The sequence below is a fragment of the Elaeis guineensis genome, chromosome 1 (genome assembly GCF_000442705.2).
Source record: "Elaeis guineensis isolate ETL-2024a chromosome 1, EG11, whole genome shotgun sequence".
Classification (NCBI taxonomy): domain Eukaryota; kingdom Viridiplantae; phylum Streptophyta; class Magnoliopsida; order Arecales; family Arecaceae; genus Elaeis; species Elaeis guineensis.
In genome coordinates, this window is record NC_025993.2 from 158,312,958 (window position 1) to 158,327,707 (window position 14,750).

At 45.0% G+C, this 14,750-nt stretch overlaps 2 protein-coding genes across 24 annotated transcripts in view; one reads left to right on the forward strand and one right to left on the reverse strand.

Moving 5' to 3' along the window:
* The window catches only part of LOC105039283 (uncharacterized), an 18,017-nt gene extending 16,484 nt beyond the window's left edge, over positions 1 to 1,533 (forward strand). For 3 of the 20 annotated variants that reach the window (XR_012135309.1, XM_073245526.1, XM_073245503.1), the window contains exons 4-5: positions 163 to 1,035; positions 1,203 to 1,533. The gene's annotated coding sequence lies outside the window, so the exon portion shown is untranslated. Of the gene's footprint in view, positions 1 to 119; positions 1,036 to 1,137 lie in introns of all 20 variants that reach the window. The other 17 variants (XM_073245531.1, XM_073245527.1, XM_073245542.1 and 14 more) reach the window with 15 other exon arrangements.
* Positions 1,534 to 2,491: 958 nt separating this feature from the next.
* On the reverse strand, positions 2,492 to 8,711 carry LOC105039284 (uncharacterized). 4 transcript variants are annotated; one of them, XM_010915389.4, is made up of 6 exons: positions 8,088 to 8,711; positions 4,762 to 6,036; positions 4,443 to 4,493; positions 4,165 to 4,263; positions 3,689 to 3,829; positions 2,492 to 2,859 (listed from the first exon to the last, which is right to left on the reverse strand). In XM_010915389.4, exons 2-6 carry the CDS (start codon positions 5,968 to 5,970, stop codon positions 2,725 to 2,727), a joined length of 1,635 nt encoding a protein of 544 aa, XP_010913691.1. In that variant the 5' UTR covers positions 5,971 to 6,036; positions 8,088 to 8,711; the 3' UTR covers positions 2,492 to 2,724. The 4 variants fall into 4 exon arrangements, with proteins under 4 accessions (XP_010913691.1, XP_010913693.1, XP_019704250.1 ...); XM_010915391.4 differs by lacking the exon at positions 8,088 to 8,711 and adding an exon at positions 7,713 to 8,010; XM_019848691.3 differs by lacking the exon at positions 8,088 to 8,711 and adding an exon at positions 6,127 to 7,684.
* Positions 8,712 to 14,750: the final 6,039 nt, after the last annotated feature.

The window sequence follows — 14,750 nt, forward strand, 5'->3', positions numbered from 1 at the left end:
AAATGCTAACATTCTCCTATATGATCATCAAATGCCAATATTCCTGATCAACATTTAGCTAAAATGTCTCTATTCTGCGAAAGGATTTATTGAATTCTGATTGATTTCTCAATTAACAGACTAACAGAGCTTTCCTTTCTGCTCCGTCACATAATAGTGCAGGTACTCGAACGAACTGCACATCATACAGTAGAGTAAATTATAATTGTATCCTATGAGGAAACTCAAATATTTTCAGATGTAAGAAGCTTGTTCGAAGACAATACATACTAATACTGGACCACTTTCCCAGTTTCCCTGCACCATAGCATTTAAACTTGCCGCCAATTCTGCTGGTAAATGTCTCTTCCGGCCATGATCTTTTCTCACGTGCTCTACATGTTTCACTTTGGATCTCTGTTATTAAGAAGTGCTAGTTATCTTCTTTTTTAGGAGGTGATAATATTTTAACTGCATGCAGATAATTCCTGCCTATGACATTGATTTAAGGTTATGCTCGTTGAGCACATGGTCATGTCCAAAGCTTATATATTTCAGGTTACGCTCAGGCAAATTGTAGTTACTGCATGACTTGAATACCATAGTTATGCTGAACATTGAAGTTATCTTGTTGTTTCTTGCACGTATATTTAAAGCAGAATGAATAAAATAAGTTTATGAGGCCTATACATCAACTCTCTGCTCCACTGGTTTTTAAACCCTCCATAACCCAAATATGTACATGTTCTATCCATGCATTCCTTCTGTTTTGCTTTTCTTGATGTTATTTGTCAGATATAAAATGCTCATGTCTAGCATATATTGGGAATTCATTTTGAAAAAGTCATGCAAACCTTTGCAGTATTAACAGTTCTAAGACACTAAAATGTTTACATATTGATTGTCAACTGAGATTTTGTAGGTTGGTCTTTTGAAGACTTTATTAACTGTCCGGTTGAAGAATAACAGATCCACCATCGAAAGAGGATGAAAAAAGAAAGGGAGTCACATATATGTCAGGATCAATGGGGAAACAGCACGGATTGTCACAACAAGGTTGAGCATATATTTTAATGTTCACGCTGGTGATGATGCTATATAGATTTTATATGTCATACTTCCGGTTCTTACTTGGATTTCATCTGAGAATTTTAGCAGACTTTTTGCCTTATACAAGACAGGAAGGTGCTATCTGAACTCTAGATGAGCTTGTGCTATTGCAGGTGCATCAGCACACATTTCAGTCCAAGGTGCCGAATGGAGCGGTTTCTGCTGTTCCCCGGACAGGGCTTGTGAGAAAGGATTCTCCAGCAAGAACTACTGTTCTCCACAGATTTTGGCAGGAGACTTTGGTCTCTTGAGTTGAGAACAAAGCTGCCTCCTGCATTTCTCCCGGATTGTTGAGTATAATTTTGACCATGCAATTCTCATTGTCGAACTCTTGTTGAGAGCTCTATCCTTTGTTCCGGTGCATGGATGTCATATGAAAAAGCTAATGTAACCAAGTAGCCGTTTTGGCTTTTCCACCATCTGATTCATTGCATTTCCATTTGATGTGGCTCTGGCGATTGGTGATTACGTGAAATGGCAGCTCTGGTGACTGGAGATCACAAAACTCCATTATCCAGGGTGAGTCCTGGAAATAGACTCATATTTAGCGGAAGGGAAGAAAAATCGCAGCGTTTGGAAGAGAAGCATCTCAGTTAATCTGGAAGTCCCCAGATCGTGCAATCAAGAAAAAAAAGAAAAAAAGAAGGGTACTGCATTCCTCTAGGTGATTTGCGCTCTGCCAGATTGCACCAATGAATCAAATTTCCCGCACCTGTAAAACTTTCTCCCCATCGTGCACCTCCTCAAAAAGCCCAATATGTCAGCCATATATGGGTTAAATCTGCCGGCAGGCTGTCCGAGAATCCAAACAGGGCCTACAAGTCTGCGTCGTTTTTAATCTAAAAGCTGTTGTTAGGTTTGATGGATGAGGAATGCTCTTTCAAAGGGTCTGGACTAAGATCGCTAAAAACGAGCTGCGGGAACCACGCCACATGAAACCAATAATAAATAGCAAGTTAAAGCTAATGATTTGATAATTAAGGAACAAGGAACTGAAATTTCCCTTGTCGATGCAGGAACCTGTCATGCATCACAGAGAAGAAATTCCTGCTACTTAAATTTAGAACCAACAAAAAGTACTTGCACTTCCACCAAACAAAAAAAAAAAAAAAAAAAAAACACCCACAATTCCTTGGCAGTTGAAACACAAAGGCAGGTCCTTGGCATGGAGAATGGAACAACTAATACCTCACTCACGAAGGCAAAGAATTTTAATTTCTTTTTGTGAGTCATGTTTAGTGTAATTGTTTGAATTTTTTAAAATTCTGGTGATTCACAAGGCTTTTTGGGATAAATCATAGCCCCCAAAAGGCCTGCCCGTTGGCCAAACCATCACAAAAATCAGGCAATGACCCTGAAAACACTTTTCTAAGTTTGATGATGGCAGACAAAGCAAATCAAATAGGGGAAGGATGCCCATATAAGAAGTTTTCCAATGGACAGTGCTTTTTATTTTTTAAATAAAATGCAGAATTCTGTGTTGATAATTGGGACCCAAAAAATAATTTGGAGAAATCCCTACGATCCATACACATTATTCCATAAGAACGGTGAAAGATAATGTTATTTACAGACACAGGAGAGAGCTGTGTACATACAGGTATTCCTTGTTTTAGTGGGCAAGCTCCAAGGGTTTCAGGAGACCGGACATGCGGAGGCTTTGCAGATAGGGCACCAGTTCTTCAGCCGAAGCCATTGATGGATGCAGGTTACATGGAAACGATGCTCGCATGTCAACTTGCCCACCTCATCTCTGACAAGATACTCTTCCTGGAAAAAGAAAGGGAGAAAGCAAACAGAAGAGGAAGATGAAAATATTAGGCATGCCATCCCCCACAAAGAGAACCATATCAAACTATTCTAGGAGCAATTAGCCCATGTTTTGCAGCAATGCCGGCCATTATGAGCATTTGCCGCAGCAAGTGGGCTCGGAACTACACAAGCACATGGTCATCAAACAAAGACTGATGGTGAGGACTCTATCACCACCATGTTAGGCAGTCATACACCACATGTCATCTGCAACCCAATGCACGAGGCTCCCGCCACTGCAGGGTGTCAGATGTATTCGTATGCAGCCTTAACCTTGCATGCAGAGGCAATATTTCCATGTTTCAAATCCATCACAACCAGCTCATAACAGAGCACACCAAAGCCTGCCCTCTGTATGATATGTCCTTTGTGATGATGATATTAAAACCAGATTGGCAACAGCTTTTTTCCTCTATTTTTTTTTTTTTTTTTAAATTTTTTTGGGTTCAAAATCCATCAAGTGACTTCTTCATACAGGGTTCAATCTTCGGTTGTGTTTTGTTGATCAAATTGGAAAAGGAACTATTAATTTGTTCCCTTGAATACAAGTACAGGTTTTTCTCCAACAGGTATGGTCACTGCACCAGCTAAAGGCTTCCTGATAGGCAAAAAAAAGATGCAGCATACCTGAGAAGTCAAGCTACCATGAAACATGCAATTATTATACTTACATATTGACATGGATACATATTGGAAAAGCCAATTCCATGTCAGATAAAGGTATGCATTGGAAATGCAATATGACACAGATTTTCTAACAAGTTTTGCAATGTGGATGTCAGATTACCTGGCATATGCTGCATTTGACATCCTCCTCACAGCCAGTGCGAGCAGGCATATATATGCTTCTTTTAAGACATTTTGATAATGCTTCTTCTGGGAGTGCTGTACTGACAGTGCCCATTTTCTCCTCCAAGGCTAACAGCTCCTGCTTGTGAAGAACATATTTACTTGGATAAGTTAATGAAATCCTACAAACAATATATAATCTTAAGGAATTCAGAAAATTGAAGCTTGAATAGATAACTAACCAACCAAAAAATACGAATAAATAAATAGTGACATTGAGACCTCAGCCATCTTGGTTGCAAATAAGTTATTTGAATTTCCATTTTATAGAGTAGAGAGAGTCATAGTGATCTATGATCAATTGAAGGAGGAGAAAAAATTTAAGGAACACAATGGAGGGATAGCTCAATTTGAAGACAAAACTGTGATCACTCAGTCTAATGACAATATACACAATCAAATGATAGAATCTACCTCATATGACATATTATCGATGTCCATCCTCATGTCTCTATGTTCATCACGGAAGTTCAGGCCATCCAAAAACAAGTTCGTCCCTAGCACCAATAGTTGCTGCAAGAAATATAGCAACCTTGTTGTTAATACCATAGCTTTAAACCCATGCTTCATCCCAACAGTCAGGGATTGACTTGAAAAAAATTCATTTTTGGCCAATCCATTATTTGAATTGTGAAACAGTTCTCAACATTAATAGGTAAATAAAATGGATGGGAGAAAAAGAGATTGAAAACCTCGAAAGTTAATTCTTCATCCTGTTCGATCCTCTCCAGTGCCAACAAAACCTGCAAGTCAGAAAGCAGCTCTTTCATTTTCAAGTGCCTAGTTCAATCAGTATGAGCATTAGCAAAAATTAAAGACAAGAAAATAAAGATTTCAGTTCAAGAACAGTGAATAATTTAAATGAAAGAACATGATAGCCATTCCATCACTGATTTCTGGTCTTTGTGAATTTCTCTTTCCTTTTCTTACTGGAACATAGGAATCATCCAACAAACATATTAGCTAAGCTTTATGAGAGTTTACAGTTATGGGAGCAGAATATATGCATACCTCTGCAATTCCTTCCATGTTGTAGTGCTGATAGCCATTTCTATCTGCCATAGGGACATTGAACATTTGTGTACTGCTATCTTCAGGATGAGATGATCTTGATAAACATCGAGGAACAACTTCTTGTACAGACAAATCAGTCTGAGCCATTTGAGCAATTGTTACGGGCTCCAGTGTTGAAGGAGAATAATCTCTTTGTTCTGATAACCTTGTTCTAGTCACCCCACTAGGAGCCTGGCATGTTCTTATTGAGACTGCACCTGTCCTTCTTAAATCTTGTTGAGGCGTCAAATGCTCTCGAACAGAAAAGCCAAGGCCAGAAGAACCTCTGCTTGGAGAACCAGAATTTGCCCCACTCAAGGATGCACTCATCCTTTTGCCTCTGGCTGACAAACTCCCTCCCTTCGAGGATCCCTTTCTCAGTGTGTTAACCCTTCTGGTAGGACCAGTATCGGAGGAACAACCTGATGGAAGGACATCTGATACCGATGTGCAACTAAGACGTTTGAGACCAGACTTCTTTGACTCAGCTCCCCCACCTTCTGAAGCATGCTTAGCAGCCTGGCTGGTGTTTCTGGATGTCAAAGAATGCCTGGTGGAGGAACTTGAAGAGGTTGCCTGATCACCATATCTGTGCCGTCGGCTGACTTGCTTACACGCCTTTGAACTCAATCTGGTGCTGCAGCTTCCCAGTGCTCCAGTTGCATGAAGATTTACAAGTTCAACTTCATCAGGACCCGAAAATACAATCTGATTGCCTTGAGCTATGTGAATGGATTCAGAATCTTCTGCCTCCCCGTGTCTGCCATCATATTCCAAGTTATCTATCTCCCATCGTCCGTTTTCATCATCTAAATCTTCAATCTCCCTCCGCCTATCGCTGCTTTCTGCAGTAGCTCTCCCATGCAAAGATGTGCATCTACGTCTCTCCTGACGAGTCTTTCTAGAATCACAGGAATGAGATGATTCACAAGAGCTTCCATTTGTCATTTTGCTGTTCGCAGAGTGGGAGGAACCCCTTGAATATTTGACCTTTTCTTGGTTGCCAGTTTGGATACCATTCATGGAGTAATGCCTAGTGCTGCATCCTAATCGATTACAATGTTTAATGCTTCTGTCCTCAAAATTTTGCTCTCTAAAAGCAAGGGTCGAACCTCCTCTAGAAAAAACAAGACCGATAGCAGTTTTCCTACCCATGTACCCATCCATTTTGGGTTGGAAATGTGTATGAGAAAGATGCAACTTTCAACCTAAAGATATAGGACTTCTTCAGTTCTGCAACAAGTGCAGATGCATCTATATTAGGAATGCAATTGCTTAAGTACAATAAGTACACACAGATGGGAAAAGAGAAGGCTAGCATACAATGATCAGGTGTAAACAAGGATCCTGAGTGTCAAAAGTCAATTGTGCAGTACAAGTCATGGATGTCAGGATGGCAGCACTAAGGTAAAACCTCGAATCAACAAGAAGATTTAAGGGATCTTTAATGCAAAATATTACAAGATTGATAGTCAACAGAAGCAGGCGCTGAGAAAAGAGTGAGATTTATTTCTGAAGCAGAGATAGACAACAAGAGAATGATTCTAATGCAGTTATTGCTAATAGCCACAATTATTTTTTTGTAAATGAGAAATTCAATGCTTAAGCAAGATCAAGCAAGCATACAGTATCAGCCTCACAAGCCAACAACTCTGTTCTATTACACAGTCTGAGAAACAAGATTGTGGGCCACTTTCACATCCTTTCACCATTAGAATGAAAATGGAGCATCCACCAGATTGTGCAATCTGATGTGCTGCTGATGCACCAAAGGCAAAATAGGTTTATGAAGATCACCACACACCGTGAATCACACAATCCCCTCATGCCACATTAGACAGGTAATTGGCAGGCCACTGGCAGCGGTTTAAAGCATTCTCTTATAATGTTCACCGACTCTAGTAGACTTAGCTGCTAACCAAGTGAATTATGTCATCAATAATCTAAGGACACAACCAAGACAAAATCTACCATTTTAAGCACAAACTCAAGGATACACCACTCTCTGAAATCTATTTTAGACTTGAAGATCCCTCAATTCCCTCAATGGATGGAAATATCTATCACAAAATATAATTGATCCTGATATGAGGGGTACATGCCGCATCAAAAAATGTGCATATCTAATGAATTCATGAAAGGTATCTTATAGCACAAAGAGTAAATTCATTTGCAGAAGATTCTTTCAGCACAGCAATTTCCATGATCTCATTCAATGAAGAGGATCAGTTCTAGCATGTTTCTGGGCCCATAATGAAGTTTGATCTCCAAGCTTATAGATGGTAAACTCCAAATCAAGGCAAATACTCGCATCACAAGATTGTTAAGGAAAAAGAAAATGGAACATCCATTCGTAGATACTATAACAGTTCTCATGAAGATGAGTCATAGATAGCAGACAAGCCATTAAGCCATGTGCAGAGCAACCATGCTCATACACAGATATAGATTCGGATAGTAGATACAATGGGAAGCACAAAATAACCATCACTTCCAGAACTCAATTCCAACATCAATAACATATACTTCTACCCAAAAAAAAAAAACATCAATAACATATACAGAAATTTGCCACCTATTGTATAAAGCCCGAAATAAGTAGATTAAAAACCATATCCAAAAAATAAAAGAAACATAAAAGAAGAAAAGTAACAGAGCTCAGAAGGAACAAAGGCATAACAGTTCGATTTTTTAGCTTCCCAGATTGTTAATGGATGACAGACCAAACAGAAAAACCGGCGAAAAAATCCGGTTTGGAACAACAACAAGAAAAAAATTTCCAAGAGGAGTTTAATTTCCAGCGATGGGTTGCCAATTACGATGCAGATCCACACCAACTAGCATAAACATAGAACAACACATGAATCGTTAAAACTACATCCCCGATAGAGAGAAATAGATTTATATACCATCGAAAACATATCCAAAAATCCATTCACCCACAGAGGAAAAGCTATTCCACTAGAGACGGAACAAGAAAGCAAAGAGAAGAAGGTGACTCAGAACTCCTTATCCGTTCTAAAAAGGCCAAATTTCCAAATACAGACGAGCTTGTAGCTATTCCAGCAACCTCCATAACCACACGTCATGGCATGCAAACAAACTGGGATTAAGCCTCGCCATTTCTGGCGGAGAAAAAGCTCAAATTCCTCATAAATTCGACACCGCTCCCCAAAAAAGCCGAAAGACCAACACGTCACACCCCAAGACCAGAGCTATGGAATTCCACACCCTTCAAAAAAAAAAAAAAAAAAGCGGAAAAAATAATCTTTTTATTCTCGCACCTTAGAAAGGAGAGGCCGAAGGGATCGTTCCACGGGAGGGAGAAACAGGCGAAGGATTCGAGCTTTAATACGCGATCCCAGAAGTGTCCAACGCCGTGACTGACGGATGGCAGTCATAACAGAATGCTTCGCCTCCGAGACCGGATCACAGCCGTCGGATCCGACGAGAAGATAGGATCGGACGTGGGAGGTGGGGCCGCGGTGGTACGCCGTGGGCCGCCCAGCAGGGCAACGAGCCGACCATCGACAGAAAAGGAGGCATTTTTATTCCCCAAAGTTCCCCTTTTATTCCAGCCGCAAAAAAAAACAGGATTAATTCCTCTTTCTCTCTTTTGCTTCTCTTTTTATTAACACTCCCTGCTCCGCCTTCTCATTTCCCTTCTTCTTCCGTCGATTTCGTCTCTGAAAACCCTGAACCGATGCCCCGATTCGAAGCAAAGATCAAATTTTTAGGCCTCACTTCAGCTCCAAAAGAAGCAAGGATTTCTTCTTGAAGGTGGAATTAGTTTGTTTTCTTAGTTTTTACTACGTTCTCTTTCTTTCCCGAGTCCAACATGGGGAACGGACGATGGAGAAAAATATAAGCAACCCAGATGGATTCGTCCTTCTTGAGCTTATTAAAAACATGCTTATTGGAAAATTTCCATGGTGGTCTCAATCCCTCTGGCTGGCTTCATTCTTTTTAGTTCGTGGACCCTATTTATCTTCGTAAACTAAGTTTTATCCACTAAATTAAAGTTTACGATGATGAGGAATTTATTAAAGATGTCTTCTTTTTTTCTATTTCCCTTTCTTCCTCCTCTAAGTAATAATGTGAACATTAGGAACGAAGGTCCACATCACAGATGGCGTGTACTCCACTCAATTTTTTTTTTTTTTTTTAAAAGGAGAGACATGGCGTGCATGTTTTTCTTTGCCAAAGTTGGGAACGAAGGTGGCTTAATGCTGCTATTAACAATAGTCGCAGACTCGTGCCTCAGTTACTTTTTACCGTTAGTTGAGTTGAGCCTCGGTGGGGGCCAGCATTTGAAGTGTGATGGGCTTACACATGCTGAACAATTTCCAACCACCAAGCCCAATTCAAAATTAGGTTCGACGGACTTCACAATATTCATGTCTTTTTGCCATACCAACAATAATATAATCCATGCTATAGTTAAGGTTTTGGTGGTAACATTATATGTAAGAATTATTTATGTTTCTAATTCGTTTTCTTAAGTTTTTGGAAAACACCCGCCTACGAGAAGTTACACACAAAATTATATGACTTGAGTCATAAGAGAAATGTTGTATCCTGCGGCTTTTAGGTTGGTGATAACTGATGCATCCTGTTTAGATCTCACAAGCAGGAGTATATTGCATTAGAAGCAACACTGCATAATTCTAGCAAAGGCCAAACACTGCCATCTCTCATATTCTAATTCTTTTCAGCTAATGGAGAATTTCTATGCAGTTTAAAGATTCATCCTTTTTTTTTTTTTTTAAATAGTAATGCAGTTGAAAGAGTTTGAGTGCTAGAGGAGTAGTGTTGGTATTTCACTTGTAATTTCTGTTTCCCACAGTGACATGGTCTAAAAGCTTCCCTTCAGAAATTAAAAAAAGAAAAAGAAAAAGAAACAACGCAGAGAGCGGAAAAGAGGGCAGGAGAACTCAATTAGTACATGTGCAATCACTCTGATGGAACTAATGTAACCTCGACTTGATCAACATCATGTATGATGTGTCACATCAAACAAGTTGGTGATCAAATTGAATTGTGATGAGTACGACGTAATCATTTCCTTGTTGGTTCTTTGGCTGGAAAGCAACTCGGTTAAGGAGTTTCAAAATTGGTTTGCTTACTTTAACATGCCGTGAAATAGGTCAAGCTAAACTAGTACTTGATTGTGGGCATCACCTTGTCTCCACTCTATTGGTTGGCATCCTTATTGTCTCCTACCTTCTCCTGGCCTTGTATTATATTCTATTCCAGAATGCCTTCATCGGAATTTGGGATTCTCGTGGTGTTTTCTTTTTCGTTGGGACCATTATCGCTTGAAAGAGAAACATCACTACCGATGCATTGAGTTTCCCTTTTGCTTTACTTTATTTTGTGGCCGACTCCTCCGCTTCTAAATATGGAGGAGATCTCCAGGAAGAATGAAGAGTTTCTTTTAGCCTCGTCACTTCATATAGAACATTTGGTGTGCTCGAGATGGGGGATGCAAATAATTCATCACACGGGTGTGAGGGATTAAGACTTATAAAAGTAATAAACAATTAGGTAGCCTCCTTTATGCGACTGAATTCCAAGACGGGGGAACTAGCCACCAACTACTCTACCAAAAGGATGAAACTGTAGAAAAACGCAGGAACAAAATGAAATGGATGAATCATTACAAAAAAAAAAAAAAAATCCTAATCCATGTTTATTGTTCGATTTTCCTCATACTTGTATGAAAATTATTGCGGCCAATCCCCTCATCGCCTGATCGCCGGGAACGAGCGCCTGCAAAAGAAAGTCCACACTGACCGGAGGCAGCTCCGGCGGAGACCCTCCGACGGTCAAGTCAGAGAGGAGACTAGGCAACAGTGAGAAGAAAACAAGGAGCTCAACGAGAGAGGGAAAGAGAGAGAGGAGACAAGCCCAAGAGTTTCGAAGGGACCTCTAGCACTGTTGCCTTCCCCGATATATATAGTGGAGCGTGGTATGGCGCCGTCATTAATGGCGCGGACAATTGAAGAATTGTCAATTCACTGTAGACTGTCAGAGTTGCCGTAAAGGTGTCAAATCGCCGTGGGGCCGTCAAATCACTAGGGTTGACAATGCCATAGGCGGGATAATGCCCCTAGGCGGCAGTGCCGCATGCTGTTGTCAGGACTGACAGTCTCTGGCAGTAGTACGGCGATTGGAGGAGTCGACCGACCTTAGATCGGTGGCCAGCTGAGGGGCGTCGGGTGGAGATTCGGACCCCTCCGACGGTCAGTCGGACACGTCGCGGGAGTCGGGCATCGGACCCCCTGGTGCAGTCGGTTAGGAGGACGGAAAAGGTCTGCCCGACCGACATATCCTCGGTCGGTAGACAGCCGTCGATCGGTCGGTAACGGCACCCGACGATCGGTCGGTCGGTCGGTCGTGTATGCCCGATTATAAGTCGGCATGAGCGGGGTCGGTCGGTATTCCCCAACAGTTGCCCCCCTCCACTCCTGAGTCGGACGGCGCGCTGGCCGATGTCTTCGTTTGGGCAGTAGCGTCGGGCGAAAAGGAGTGGATCCTTTGTGTATCAAGTTCCGACCGTACCGTGGGTTGATATGATGTCAGGCGTCTCATGAATGTCGGGCGATTCACTGGCGTCAGATGTCCAGTCGGTGTCAGACGTCTCGTCGGTGTCAGATGTCCTGTTCCGTCGGCGTCAGACGTTCTGTCGGTGTCAGGTGTCATGTCGGTGTCGGACGTCCTGTCGGTGTCAGACGTCTCATCCCATCGGGAAGGAAAACCGTCGTTCCTGCCACCCCTTCGGGGATACGAAACGTCACGGCCTCTGTGCCACGTGGCATGTGGCCATTGGGACGGGTCCGTTGGAGCGGATTGAGGTGATGTGGCTCGATCTGAGGATGGGTGCGCCGAACCGTCGGGCCGACGGATGGTCCGAATGACGCCACGTGGCGAGATCTGGGGACTCCTCATTGGTCGTGCCTTCATCTCGACCGTCGGGGGTACTATATATGCAGGGTCGCCCATATTCAGTTTTTACCCCCCCTCACTTTGCTGTCGAGACTCTGCCCGCGTAATCCCTCATTCCAGGTACTCTTCTTCACTTCCTTTCTCCTTAGGGGTTCTCTCTTCTCCTTCTGAGGGCCACCACCGCTTTCACCATCTTCTCCTTTGCCTTCTCGCAATCTGCCCCTTCTTCTTCTTTTGTTTTAATCCATGGCCAGAACATCCCCCCGAGAAAGTCGGTCGGGAGAGCCGACTGACGACACTCGGTCGACCCCGGAGGTGGAGGTCTCTTCACTTTCGGAGCCGAACATCGATCGGCTCCGGGAGCAATATCGCATCCCAGGGCAGTTTCGGCTGTTCGCCCCTGGTGCCGACGGTCCGGTTAACAGCCCGCCTGAGGGCCAGGTGGCCTTTTACGTTGAGGACCTCCGGGCCGGCCTTCGCTTCCTGGTCCCGGAGTTCGTCCGAAACGTGCTTGACTATTACGGGCTGTGCCCGATGCAACTCGTGCCGAACTCAGTTCGGCTAATAGTCAGTTTTGCTCTTCTGTGTCGGCTTTTGCCGACTGATCCTCGGATCTCCCTCTTCCGAGCTTTCTTCGTCCTCCAACCCCACCCTAAAGCCCGAGGGTGGTGGTACTTCAATCCTCGGAAGGGGCTTTCTTTCATTACTGATCTTCCGTCGTCTATTCACGGATGGAAGAACCAGTTCTTCTTCGCATCCTCTTCTACTCCTTGGGGGTTCCCTGTCCGTTGGGGGATCCCCAGACCGAGCCGAACGAGAACAGTCGGGTGGAAGCTGAGGACCGAGAAGACTTCCACCGGTTGAAGGATATCTCGGTACCGAAGCAGAGGGAGCTCGTCACCGAGCAGGCCCTGTACGACGCCGGCCTCAGTCCGGTCCCTCGCTTAGGTCGGTTCTCTATTTTTCTCCCCTTTTTCTTCTTTTTGTCCTTTCTCTACGGTGCTGACCGCCTGTCGTTATTTGCAGATATGCCGCCGAGATCAAGACTGACGGCAGCCGACGTACGTCAGTACGCCGTTCGGAAGAGGCCGACGCAAGGGGCCGGGCCGTCATGGCCTCCCAAGAGGCCCCACGTAGCTCCGCCGAGCGAACCGACTGGGTCGGGGGCGGAGCCCGTCATCGCACTGTCGGCACCGACAGTGCTCGTCGAAGTCCCGTCCGAGGGATCGTCGGGCGAGGGCGCTGCCTCGCCCGAAAGAAGGGCGGCCGACGAGTTGGTCGATGGCGCACCGGCTGCTCAGCCGGCAGAGGAGGATCGGGAGGAGGCGCACGAGCCCGAGCGACCAGCGCCCGTTGCTGCCGCGCCGTCGGTCAAGACTTGGTCGGGCTCAAGCTTGCCGTCCATCTCCGACATCAGGGCTTGGGCGTCCGATCGAGGGAAGGCCCCTATGGCGTCGGACGATGAAGGACGGTCGGCCGACGGTGGAGGATCGACCAACTTCCAACTCCTCGAAGGTGCATCGGGCCTGGCCAACCATGACTTGGCCAGGAGGCTGTGCCAGGCGCTCCTCCTTCTCGTCGACATCGAGGCGATGAAGAACCAGCGTGTCTCCGACATGCTGTCTTCGTTCTACCCGATGATGATCCGGGTAAGTCCCTCTTTCCTTCATTTCCAACGTGGTTTCCGTAAGCTCGGTCTCCTGACGGTCGGTTTTGTTTTGTGCAGCTGGTTTACAACATATCCGAGCTAGAGGCCAGATACCGGAAGTTCGGCGACATGCGCGCGGCTTGGAGAGACAAGGTTGCGACCATTGAAGCCGACAAGATCGTCCTGGTTGACCAGCTGCAACAGTCGGTCGAACGGGAGGGCCGACTTGAGGGGGAGGTCTCCCGACTTACAGAGGAGGTCTCCCGACTCAAGGGCGCCTCGGCGACATCGGAGTCGGAGCTACAGTCGACCCGGGACGACGCGAAGAAGAAGTCCCGGACCGTCCGTCGGCTTCGGCACGAGTGGGACAGCTTTGCTAAGGAGCTGGAGGCCGACCGCGAGCAGCTCCGAGTAAGTCTCAAAAATCTTGCTAAGGCCGAGGAAGGTCTGTCCGTTGCCCAAGCCGACGCAGACATCGTGAGGGCAGAAGTGGAGTCGGTGAAGGAGGCCATGGGTCGGGCCATAGAAGACTTCCGTGACTCGGAAGAGTACCGAGAAGAGCTTTTGGAGAGCGGCTTCCTTTCATACTGGGTCGGGTATGAGGATGCTCAGGAAGCCGTTCGAAGCCTGTACCCGGAGCTTGATCTCAGCAGCATTGTTCTGCCAGAGTCGGAGGCCCCAGCTGTGGAGGAGACGGCCGATCCAACGTCGGAAGGCCTCACTATCAGGGCGGAAGCTGAAGAAGACGCAGAGCAAGCCACCGAAGATCAAGCGGCCCCAACTGCCGAAGCCAGAGCGGGTTCGCCGATCGTCCCCGACCGTCATCTAGTGGAGGAGGCCGACTCTGAGGATTAGTCGATTTTTTCCTTTTCTTTTTGCTTCGGCTTGTCATACTTGTAGTCGGGCTTCGGCCCGGTTTGTAAACTTGTCTTGATCTTTAATGAAATCAAAGTCAAAGTTTTGGACTTAAACTTTTTCCTCGTGCATGTCTTTCTTTTTTCATGTGTCGTGGAATGCATTTGAACACGTAAGTCGCTAACCCATATAGATCAGTTAGGACGTTTGATAACGCGTGCCGTCACGAAGGTAAAACAAGTTCCGACCTCGGATCGGCCTTTCGATGGTCGAGGGCCTAAGTCGGGCGTCCTTCGCCCGACTGTGAGTCGGGCGTCCTTCGCCCGACTGTGAGTCGGGTGCGCTCGTTGAGTCGAAAGCCGACCGACCGCCGAATAGGACTTGGCAGTCGGGTCTCTTTCAACGCATTCAGTCAGATGTCGTCCGGCGCGTTTAGTCGGGGAAACGATGATAAGTCAGATCCCGATACCCTTGTGTCGGATACTTACACTGCACC